Genomic DNA, 10,505 nt, shown 5'->3' with positions numbered 1-10,505 from the left:
ATGATAGCACATATTAAAAACTTTATAATAAAATTAATTTCTATGTACTTAATTTCTATACTCAAATAGCTATTCTATTAATGAGCATATCAATCCAGTTCTAATAAAGTAGCATTTAATTATTTTTTGGTATGATTTGGCTCATAAAAGGTATTTTCTTACTATTTTACCTTAAAATTTCTCAATTATTCTTACATATTTTCTTTTCCAAAACAGGCTGTCCACATTCAATTAAACAATCTTTGTTGGGATTTTAATTGTCATTACATTTTGCTTGCAGATTAATTTGGCAGTAATTACAACATTGAGTCTTTCTAGTCATGTTTGTCCACATATTCAAGGCTTGTTTTATAATCTTCAGTAAAGGATTAGAGAATTTATCATATAAATGTTATACATTCCCTTTTAGTTTTATTCTTCTTTGCATCCTTTTTCCCCCTCTTCTTTCTTTGTGAAAAGGACTGTATTTCTATCATGTTAGAAGAGAAAGAAAGGGAAGAAAATAATTTGGGGACTTGGAGTAGCAGGGACAATTGACGAAAAGAAGTATAAAAGAGTGATAATTGTGCATATCAAATTTGCCTTTTTATTTCATAGCAGGAGTGAATTATGTCAGAACACCCCTTCCAAATGTTCTTTTCTTTTTAAAAAAGTACTATGTAAGGAAACATGACATGTTCCTGTTTAGTGCTATTTAAACAACATGAGGCTGATTACTTTATGGTTTTTTTCCAGAAATCTTACTGTTGTCTATTGGTATAACACTTTTTTAAAAAGAAAGAGAAAAGTTACTTTTTAAGGAAGACATTGGAAAAGTGAAACTCTGGGGTTCCCATATTTCTCCTTGAGAGCCTCAAATGACACAAAAAGATGGGCTGGATATTCACGTGCATTGCTGTCAACCCTGAGCTAATCCATCCAAGAGAGCCATCCTCTCCCTTCTTTCATTTCTTTTCATGATTGAATTAACTTATTCTCCCTTGTCTTTCACAGGAGAAACCCAAGAAGATGTAGCCTCAGGTATTAATAGAAAAAGCAAAACTGATCCACTCAAAGGAAATTTACAGGAATGTTTACCCATCCCCTAAAAACTTTCTTAATGAAGAGAGATCATCTTTCTAGGTTCTAGGAGAAGGTAGATTCCAGGTACATGAAAGTAGAAGATGAGCTACACTTCTGTTAAACTCTTAACTATTGGCTTAGTAAACCTTTGTGTCTAAATAGTAAGCCCACTGTTTTTTTATGAGACATGTTCAAAACTACTCTAGGAAAATATTTTTAAAGTTATTATTGGATGGTAGGAGTATAGGGTGGAGTTGGCCTTAGGGAAGTGAGAGCAGCAATAATAAAAAGGATTTTGGAAAACACATGCTTGGCTCAAGTCAGTATATCTCCAGAAATCAGGACGGACCAAGAAGGAGCAGAAAAGCAAGATGAATGATGTGAAACTTGCTGTCTTGGGTGGTGAAGGAACGGGCAAATCTGGTAAGTGGTGTTGTTTTCTGTGGCATAGTGTAGAGTACATAAAGAGTGAGAAATATATTGACATGATATGTATTACATTATAACATATTATATGTATATAAACTTGATATAACTATATATTATTTTTAAGTAGGAGTTTTCGCTTTATAAGCAAGTAATGCAATTACCTGTATATAAAATTTATATACAGGTTGTGGAATATAACTGTTTGCAGTATTAATTTTTATCTTGTTCTACTGATGTTTGAAATTCATTGGACTAACAGGAAATCCCTCCCATCACTATCCCACCTACTTCTCACTCCAGCACACCTGCCTCCACACCTACCAGTGGCCAAACAATGCCCTTGAAAAGATTCTGCTGCCCTGAGACTAAGGGTGGAGAGAGATGCGTGGAGACCTATGAATTATTTTTTAAATGCCATTTTTTCACATTATCAAAGTGAGAAAAACTTTGGAGGGGCATGGCTTTTTAAATGCCCAGAAATGAGCAAGAGGTGCCCAGACCAGACCTTGGAAGCTATGTTTTTGTTTTCTTTTGTTTTGTATTTGGTCACATTATGATGGTACTAAGCATGCCACCAATAGAACCACCGTAGGCTAATGAATCTTAACAACGGGCCAGACCCAGGAGCTGCAATAAGATAAACCAACACTAGAGGTCGTTCCTCTGTTTCCTGGATTTTGAAGTCCCTATTTCCTTAAACAATTGCAAATGCTTGAGACCGTCCTGGCCACTATTAGCATGCAGCACCATGGAGCCACAATTAATTTTATAAAGAAAATATAGAGATGTTATAGTTCTTGCATCTCATATTTAATGAGAAATCTGTCTCTGTTACAAAGGTGAGTTGTCTTACGTGTCTTTGCATTTGTAAATTACTTACGCAGTGATTTGAGTGGGCAGCACACTGAGATGACTTTCTTTCTAGCCTCCTAATTTTTATGGCTGTACAGTGGAAATTCTTAGACCAGAATTTAGTAAAGTTTTAAGGTCTTCATTAATACTTAGTAAATTTTGAGCTGAGATGCTAGATGCTTATGTACATTGCTAAATTATTTGTATCCTAAAACAGATAAGACCCCAAATCCAGCTTGTTTTGTTTTGCAGCCCTTACAGTAAGGTTTCTTACCAAGCGATTTATTGGAGAATATGCTTCTAATTTTGGTAAGTCACTACTTTAGACTCTTTCACCTTAAAACTTCAGCATCATAATTAGTATCAGAGAAACATTTTAATAGAATCTTCCATTTTTGCACTTTTTAAAGAATAAATTTATTTATTTATTTTTGGCTGCATTGGGTCTTCGTTGCTGCACGCAGGCTTTCTCTAGCCATCAGCTGGAGCTACACTTCGTTGCAGTGCGCGGGCTTCTCATTGCGGTGGCTTCTCTTGTTGCAGAGCATGTGCTCTAGGCGTGCGGGCTTCAGTAGTTGTGGCACTCGGGCTCCGTAGTTGTGGCTCACGGGCTCTAGAGCGCAGGCTTAGTAGTTGTAGTGCACGGGCTTAGTTGTTCTGCGTCATGTGCGATCTTCCTGGACCAGGGCTCGAACCCGTGTCCCCTGAATTGGCAGGTGGATTCTTAACCACTGCACCACCAGGGAAGTCCCCCATTTTTGCACTTTTAAGCAATTTATTTATTCATGGGTTGGTTAGAAAAACCCAAATAAGTATTTTAATTAATTGTTCTTTTATGATAAAAAGTTATCCAATTTGATGTTAAATAAAATGGATTAGAAATCCAGTTGGTTTCAGTCTAGAGGAACCTACCGCCTGTACCAAGTGTTGTAGAGCATGTGAGTGTGGATTTTTTTGTAAGCAATTTGAAACAATTTGAAATTAAAGCAACATCTGTTGAAAAATAAAGATAAATTAATTATAAAAGCACAAGTAACTACAAAATAAATGCTTATTTTTATTGCAAAACGATGTGACAATAACTGGAAAATTATGCTGTGATTAAAGATCATATCATAATTAGCTAGGTTGCTTATGTAAGTTTCAGAGAAATTCTAAAACAGATGCCAGGGCACCTTGATATAATCTTAAGATCATTTCACTAACTCTACTATAAATTTCTGTTATTTTGATCAGAATTAGCATGACATATGGGAAATGCCACAGTGGGGAATTAATAAGTGGGGAATTTTGCCAGAGGTTTGAATATATTTTTGGCTCAGCAATTAATCTATATAATGCTACTAATATCTTACCTGACTGAAGGTGTGGTGGGGAAAGGTTTTGTGGGTTTTTTTTAATAAGAACAAAGATTTTAAGAAATATGAGAATGGGGAGAAAGGGAAATTATTCTTTTGTTCAATAATACTTATTTAGAGTAAGAAGAAATTATGATTGGAAGTGTTTTCATGAGAAATAAACAACAAAAATCTTTAGCATTCATTTATGATATAGCATTATTAGAGTATTTTAGAAAATAACTTTAAAGTATTTCATTGTTTCCTATGTGTAGCCCACATAGTATTTCAATCCATATGCCATTGTAAATGTTTTAGGGCAAGCACTTGAAAACTGATTATAGAAAGAAGAAATATATAGGAAGAGAAATTCTTATTGTTTCATATCTCAGGTCAACAACCTCAGTCAAAAAAGGTAACACACAAACTAGGAGTCAGGCATGAGAAAATGTTCTAAAACTATAAAACAAAACATAAATAAAAGAACACCCACAAAAAGCAGTAACAGCAACAACAAAATAAAAACATCATCTTTATAAGATATATCAATAGATATATAGATATATCAATAGATAAATAAGCAAATGAAGTGTACACATTTCTGGCTGTTACATCTCTATTAAAAATATAAGACCTAGAGACATTCTTAAAGACAACCAAATGAGCAAAAGTTCACCACCACATGAGGGTTAATTAGCAAAAAAATGGCCCCATTTGTAAATGAGGGCTAGAAGGGGAAAATAATAAAATTTTAAAAAGTTAAGAGCTGGTGACCCCTGCTGGCAGGTTTTGAGTTTTGAGAGTGGGTATTTTAAAATGTCTTGGAAGGAAAGTATATGGTTCACAGTAGTAAGCTCATAAAGTTTAGAATAAACTGTCTGAAGACATTTTAAGATTTAACGAAACACTAACAAATTTCATTAAATGTAACCTAGAAGGATTTTAAAATTCATCCCTAACCTCCTGAAGTCGGCTTTCCCAAACGTCCGCTACATTTTGCTAACCACAGGTTACAGAGTATTTACCAGAATGGGTCATGATTTTGTGTCAGTATGCAATTTTGGAGAGAGGTAGGTCTTGTATTAAAGCCCTGTAGGGGCAGTTACAGAAACGAAGTCCTTCGTTCATTCAACAAATATTTATTGAATACCTGTCATGTGGCAGGTACTCTTCTAGGTAGAGAGGCTATAGTAATGAACAAATATCCGAGCCTTCATAAGATTTACATTCTGGAGGGAAGGGTCAGCTAATTAAAAATGCATTTATATATCTATATCTATACATATATATATCTATATATAGATCTATCTATCTATATATATAAAATGTCTTATGATGATAAATGTTATGAAGGAAAAGAAAGCATAGGGGAGTGGTGTGTAGTCATTTAAAATAGGGTAGTCAGGGTAGACCTGGCTGAGATGGAGACATTTGAACAGACCTGCAGGTGATAAAAACTGAGCCATGAAGATATTTGGGCAGTTACATTCCAGGTAGAAGAAACAGTTGCCGAAGTTCAGAGGAAAGAACTTTCTGAAAAATGTGAGGAATGGTATGGAGGACTGTGTAGCTTCAGTGGAGGAATGTGGGAGACAATAGCCAAAGAGGTCTACTGAGATCATAGGGGTCATGGGAGACTAGATAACTAGGGAAATTCTCAGGCATTTTAAAAGCTGAGGTTTATCTAAGTGAGGTGGAGAGCCATTGGAGAGATTTGATCAGGCAAGTGACATGATCTGGCTACAAATTGGCTTTTGCTCCTGGATTGAGAATAAACTGAGAGCAAGAAGGGAGTTAGGGGAGGGATAAAGCGAAGAGCTGAGTTAGGAGGTTTTCTAATAATACAGGCAAAAGTAATGATGGCTTGGACCAGAATGTGAGCAAAGGAGGTGATGAGAGGCAGACAAATTCAAAATATTCTTTGAAGATAGAGTAAAAATGAATTTTTAATAGGATAAATATAGGATGTAAGAGAAAGAAAGAATCAGGGATGCCCTTGAGGCTTTTAACCTGTGAGACTAGTTATGGATATGTCATTTAATGAAATGGAAACTTGTGGGATATGCAGTCTTTGCGGGGAGATCAGAGGTTCCATTTTAAGCATGTTAAGGTTGAGATGTCTATCAGGTATCTAATTGGAGGCTCCCAGTGGTGGTAGATGTCTAGAGTCCAGGGAAGAGGTCCAGACTACAGAAGTGGGTTTATCAGCAATAATTGTTACATAAAGACTCTGACTGGATGAGATTAGCAAGGGAGTAAGTGTAGATAGAGAAGAAATCCATAAACTAGAATCACAGTTGGAGTGAGAGAAGATATTGTGGGACAGATAAAAAAGCTTAATACAAAGCAATATGGAATAAAGAAAAAACCCAGGAGTGTATGTTGCCTTGAAAGCCATGTGAAAAAAACATTTTGAGGAGGTAGGTGTGATCAACTATACTAATACTACTGACAAGGCAGGTAAGATCAAGAACTTTTCACTGAGTCTAAAACCATAACCCTGATAAAAACAGTTTTAGTCAAGTAATTGGAGTTAAAGCCTGATTGTAATAATTTGAAGGTCATGGAAGGAGAGGATTTGGACACAGGGAGTACAGATATTTACCAAAAGGCCAGCAGAGAAATAGAGCAATAGTTGGGATCCAAAGTGTTGTTAAGTTAGGAGAAATTCAGTTGCTAGTAATGATATAATAAAGAGGAAAATTTTATGATGCAGAAGAAAGAGGTTGAATTGTTGGAGCCATGTCTTTCAGCAGGTCAGAGGAAATAGTAACTAGTTCATAGTGAATGGACTGGCCTTAGATAGAAACACAGATAATTCATCCGTAGTAATAGAATGGAAGATAAGTACATAGGCAGAAAAACATGTAGGTGAATAGATACAGTGGTAAAGTTCATTTGTAAGAAATATACATTAGCAAATATATGGTTTTTTGACCACTAGCAATAAAGAAAAGCTACTGTAGTACTCAACTAAAATATGACTGGTTGAATTTGCAGGACTGTGGTCCAAATATAAGGTCATTTTTTTTTTTTTTTTCGGTACGCGGGCCTCTCACTGCTGTGGCCTCTCCCGTTGCGGAGCACAGGCTCCGGATGCGCAGGCTCAGCGGCCATGGCTCACGGGCCCAGCCGCTCCGCGGCATGTGGGATTTTCCCGGACCGGAGCACGAACCCGCGTCCCCTGCATCGGCAGGTGGACTCTCAACCACTGCGCCACCAGGGAAGCCCTATAAGACCATTTTTTAAACTCTGGAGGATTTCCATACTGACAATGAGTATATGCATATTTTTCAGAATCTATCTATAAAAAGCATTTGTATTTGGAAGGGAAGCAATTGAATCTAGAAATATATGACTCTTGTTCTCAGGTAAGTAAAACAAAATATGTTTTCAATTGTGATTTGAAGAAGATATCCCTCAAATCTTTTTAGCTAAACCTTATCAATACTGGGTTTTTTTTTACTGATTTAAATCTAGTACCAAAAATCAATACCTATTCCATTTACTAATAAGGATAGAAAATATCATCTCTTTTCAAACATATATGTGGATATTGATTTTAAATGGAATTATTAGGGCTTATCAAATTTTCAGAAAAAGAGTTTTTTTAGAAAAAAGGTATCAAATGAGATGGATATAACTTTATTATAGCTCTTTATTTTTTAAAATTTAATCACTTTTGTTTAAAGAAAGAGGATGATAAAAAAGAAACAGAGACTACATTTTAGAAAATATCAGTATTTGGCTTGCTGAATTCTCTTCCAGGTGAAATGGGTCTCCATTAATTAACTGTCTAACGGATAAAATACAGGGATCAGATCCCACCACTTTCAATGTGCTTGGTTTATTTTCAGCCACAGAAAGCAAAATTTTCCCTCACAAGTGAGCTGCATTGGGCAGATGGGTTTATTATTGTGTATGACATCAGTGACAGGTCTTCGTTTGCTTTTGCAAAAGCACTAATCTACAGAATTCGGGAGCCACAGACTAGTCATTGTAAAAGGTGAGGTATTTTTCTTTCCTCTCTCCTTTCTTTTTAGTAAATCATCATAGAGCTGTAAGCATCATTAGGAAGAGTTTAATACAGGCTTCCAATTACAAAATTTAACAGCCCTGAACGATCCACCTTCCATTCCACAGGAGTTACACATGTAGTAAAAGGAATAAGATGAGAATACTTTATATCCTGGCTGACATAAACAGTTACTTGCCCCGAGTAAATGGCTATTTTACAAGACAGCTTCTATTGTTAACATGACATTCACTTGCAAAATAATGGTCCTCTGTACACAGATAGTTCCCTTTCCACCTTTCTTTTTCATTCCCACAAAAAATGTGAAGGATACTAAATAAATCCAGATTTATTACACTTGGCATCCAATTCCTAGTCATTGAGCTGTTCAATCAGTCAAAGCAAAATAGACTGAATAATCAAACTGTTACAGATTCTAAGTATGAGAGTACCTTTTTCTCCATTTCACCTCCTAAAACAAAGAGCTGATCAACGACTCCCGATTGCTAATGTCTTGACACAAGTGACTATGAAGGAAAAACATAACTGTGCCTTAAACTAATTTTGCATTAGTAGTTATAAATTTAAACCTATGAATTTCCCATTTTAGTTTTCCTTTTTTTATTGTTTTAGCCTTTCCATTTAAAATATTTATTTTTGTTTAACCTGCTGGTATAAGGGATTCTTTGTGCTCGTAACCAGATTTGCCCTTAAAATCTAAAATAGCATTCTAATCTGGGAAGCAAAAAAGCACAATATTATACCTGAAAATTGGTACCTGTGCTTTTTATATCTATTTTAAATGCCTACTATCAAGAAATCATCAGATAATAATTGATAAGTTATATTTCCCTACAGTCATTTGATCTAAATTCTTGTTTATATCTGATTGACCTTGGGTAAACCCTTTAATCTCTAGACCTCCTTTTTCTGACTATAAAACTGATAGAAACACGGTAGGGGAAAAGAATGTGATTTTACTAAGGTACCTCATAGCTCTGATTTCCTATAATATTATTGATTTTGAGGGACCTCCATTGTTTCAAGTGTTAAATGCCTTATATTTAAGCACCATAACTTAGGTAAGGGAAAGTAATTAAAACTACTTTCTATTCTTACAAATCAAAAGAATCACTCATGAATAGGCAAAAAAAGTATATTTAAAAAATCCCTATATTTGACATTTTTCAGGCAAACTTTTTAATATATTGACAAAATAAATTTTCAGTTTTTCCAGTTCTCAATCTCTAGGTAAACTAGAGTCTCTAATTTGTAGATAAAAAGCAAAATTATGGCATTGTTTTATAAAATTACATCTGATATTTGTGATTCACCCTTCAAAATATTTCATTTATTCTTCCCCATTAATTCTTCACAATAATTTTCTGAACTCTATAGAAAAAGATACTCTTAGTGACTTCAAAATCCAACACATACAGTGCTTTTTCCCTTACGGCTCACACTGTCATGTGAATGAAACCAGCCTGAAGACTGTTTTCATTTTCCCATTTCTTCCCTATAGGCGATATCTTGGCAGAGTTCCATGCCATTTAAGACCTAGTAGCCTTACTGTATTCTTCAAATGGAACTCTGCTTTAGGAATGTTACACTGTAACCGAGGAGATTATATTGATATTTGCCAAAGACATTACCTTACCAAAGCGATATATTTCTTCAATAAACAGAAAAATTGTACAAGGTCACGAGACTGTAAAATTTTCTTTAAAGTATGCTGTAATGAATATTAACAAACAGCAACAAGTATTGAATTAGTAAAGAGGCATTAGTTAGTCCTTCTTTTTCAGTTGATAAGGAAATGAAAGATAATACTTAGTAAGCACATTTTATTGCCTGGCACTGGGCTAGATTTTTATACACATCTTCATTTAACCTCTGTGAGCATTCTGTGTGACGAGGACTATTTTCCCTTTTTTTTTTTTTTTTTTTTTACATATAAGGGAATTGAAAGTGGAAAATGTTACAATCATGTCTTGTTAGTAAACAGAGCCGTAATTCCGGGAATAGGTTTGTACCACTTCAAATGTTATGCTTTAAGAGCCTTGTTGCTTCTGTGTCATTTACTACATTTTATCTAAATTAATTTTTGTAAGTAAATGAGATACACACACACATGACCACAAATAACACACATACACACACAGTATTCTTTTTTTCGTCCATAATTCTTTTTGATATAAACCTACTTAATAAAAAAAAAAAAGAGTTGTTAAAACAGTCTTGCCAAAGAATTGTGTATCTGTGTTTCAGAGCTGTGGAATCAGCTGTGCTTTTGGTGGGTAACAAGCAAGATCTCTGTCATGTGCGAGAGGTTGGCTGGGAAGAAGGGCAAAAACTGGCATTGGATAACCGGTGCCAATTCTGTGAACTGTCTGCAGCAGAGCAATCTCTGGAGGTGGAAATGATGTTTATCAGAATTATCAAGGGCATCCTGACAAACTTCAAACTCAAAGAAAAGAGAAGACCCAGTGGATCTAAATCCATGGCCAAACTGATCAATAATGTATTTGGAAAGAGAAGGAAATCTGTTTAATTGACATGTGATCCTAAGGGATTTATTATATCAGAGAGTTTCAAACTTTTGTATGGTAATTAAATTTACCCTTTGTATGCAATTAAAAAATTCTCTTAGAGATATGAAATAATTGGCCATGAACCACAACTGTGTTTTCAAATATATAGTTTGCCTTCTTAGTTGTTTGTATCTTGTACATTTTGCTTCACACTTAACCTTTTCTTTATTACACAGAATAATATGAGTATAACCTATTGGTGGATTACTATATAATTTT

At 34.9% G+C, this 10,505-nt stretch overlaps 1 protein-coding gene across 1 annotated transcript; it reads left to right on the top strand.

Annotated features, from left to right (window-relative positions):
- The first annotated feature begins 1,400 nt into the window (after positions 1–1,400).
- Positions 1,401–10,246, top strand: RERGL (RERG like). The gene is made up of 5 exons (XM_060026130.1): positions 1,401–1,485; positions 2,596–2,652; positions 6,978–7,051; positions 7,538–7,686; positions 9,964–10,246. The coding sequence occupies exons 1-5, from the start codon at positions 1,434–1,436 to the stop codon at positions 10,244–10,246; spliced, it is 615 nt and encodes a 204-aa protein (XP_059882113.1). The 5' UTR covers positions 1,401–1,433.
- Positions 10,247–10,505: the final 259 nt, after the last annotated feature.

Source organism: Delphinus delphis, chromosome 11 (genome assembly GCF_949987515.2).
Source record: "Delphinus delphis chromosome 11, mDelDel1.2, whole genome shotgun sequence".
In the NCBI taxonomy this organism is placed as follows: Eukaryota; Metazoa; Chordata; class Mammalia; order Artiodactyla; family Delphinidae; genus Delphinus; species Delphinus delphis.
This window is presented reverse-complemented; position numbering and strand designations above follow the sequence as displayed.

What these genes read in the sequence shown, in the direction of transcription:
- RERGL (XM_060026130.1), top strand. Translation starts at nt 1,434, where the DNA reads ATGAATGATGTGAAACTTGCTGTCTTGGGTGGTGAAGGAACGGGCAAA. An exon ending in TGAAGGAACGGGCAAATCTG is followed by an intron (nt 1,486 to 2,595) that starts GTAAGTGGTGTT and finishes TTTGTTTTGCAG; the next exon opens with CCCTTACAGTAAGGTTTCTT. An exon ending in CAGACTAGTCATTGTAAAAG is followed by an intron (nt 7,687 to 9,963) that starts GTGAGGTATTTT and finishes TCTGTGTTTCAG; the next exon opens with AGCTGTGGAATCAGCTGTGC.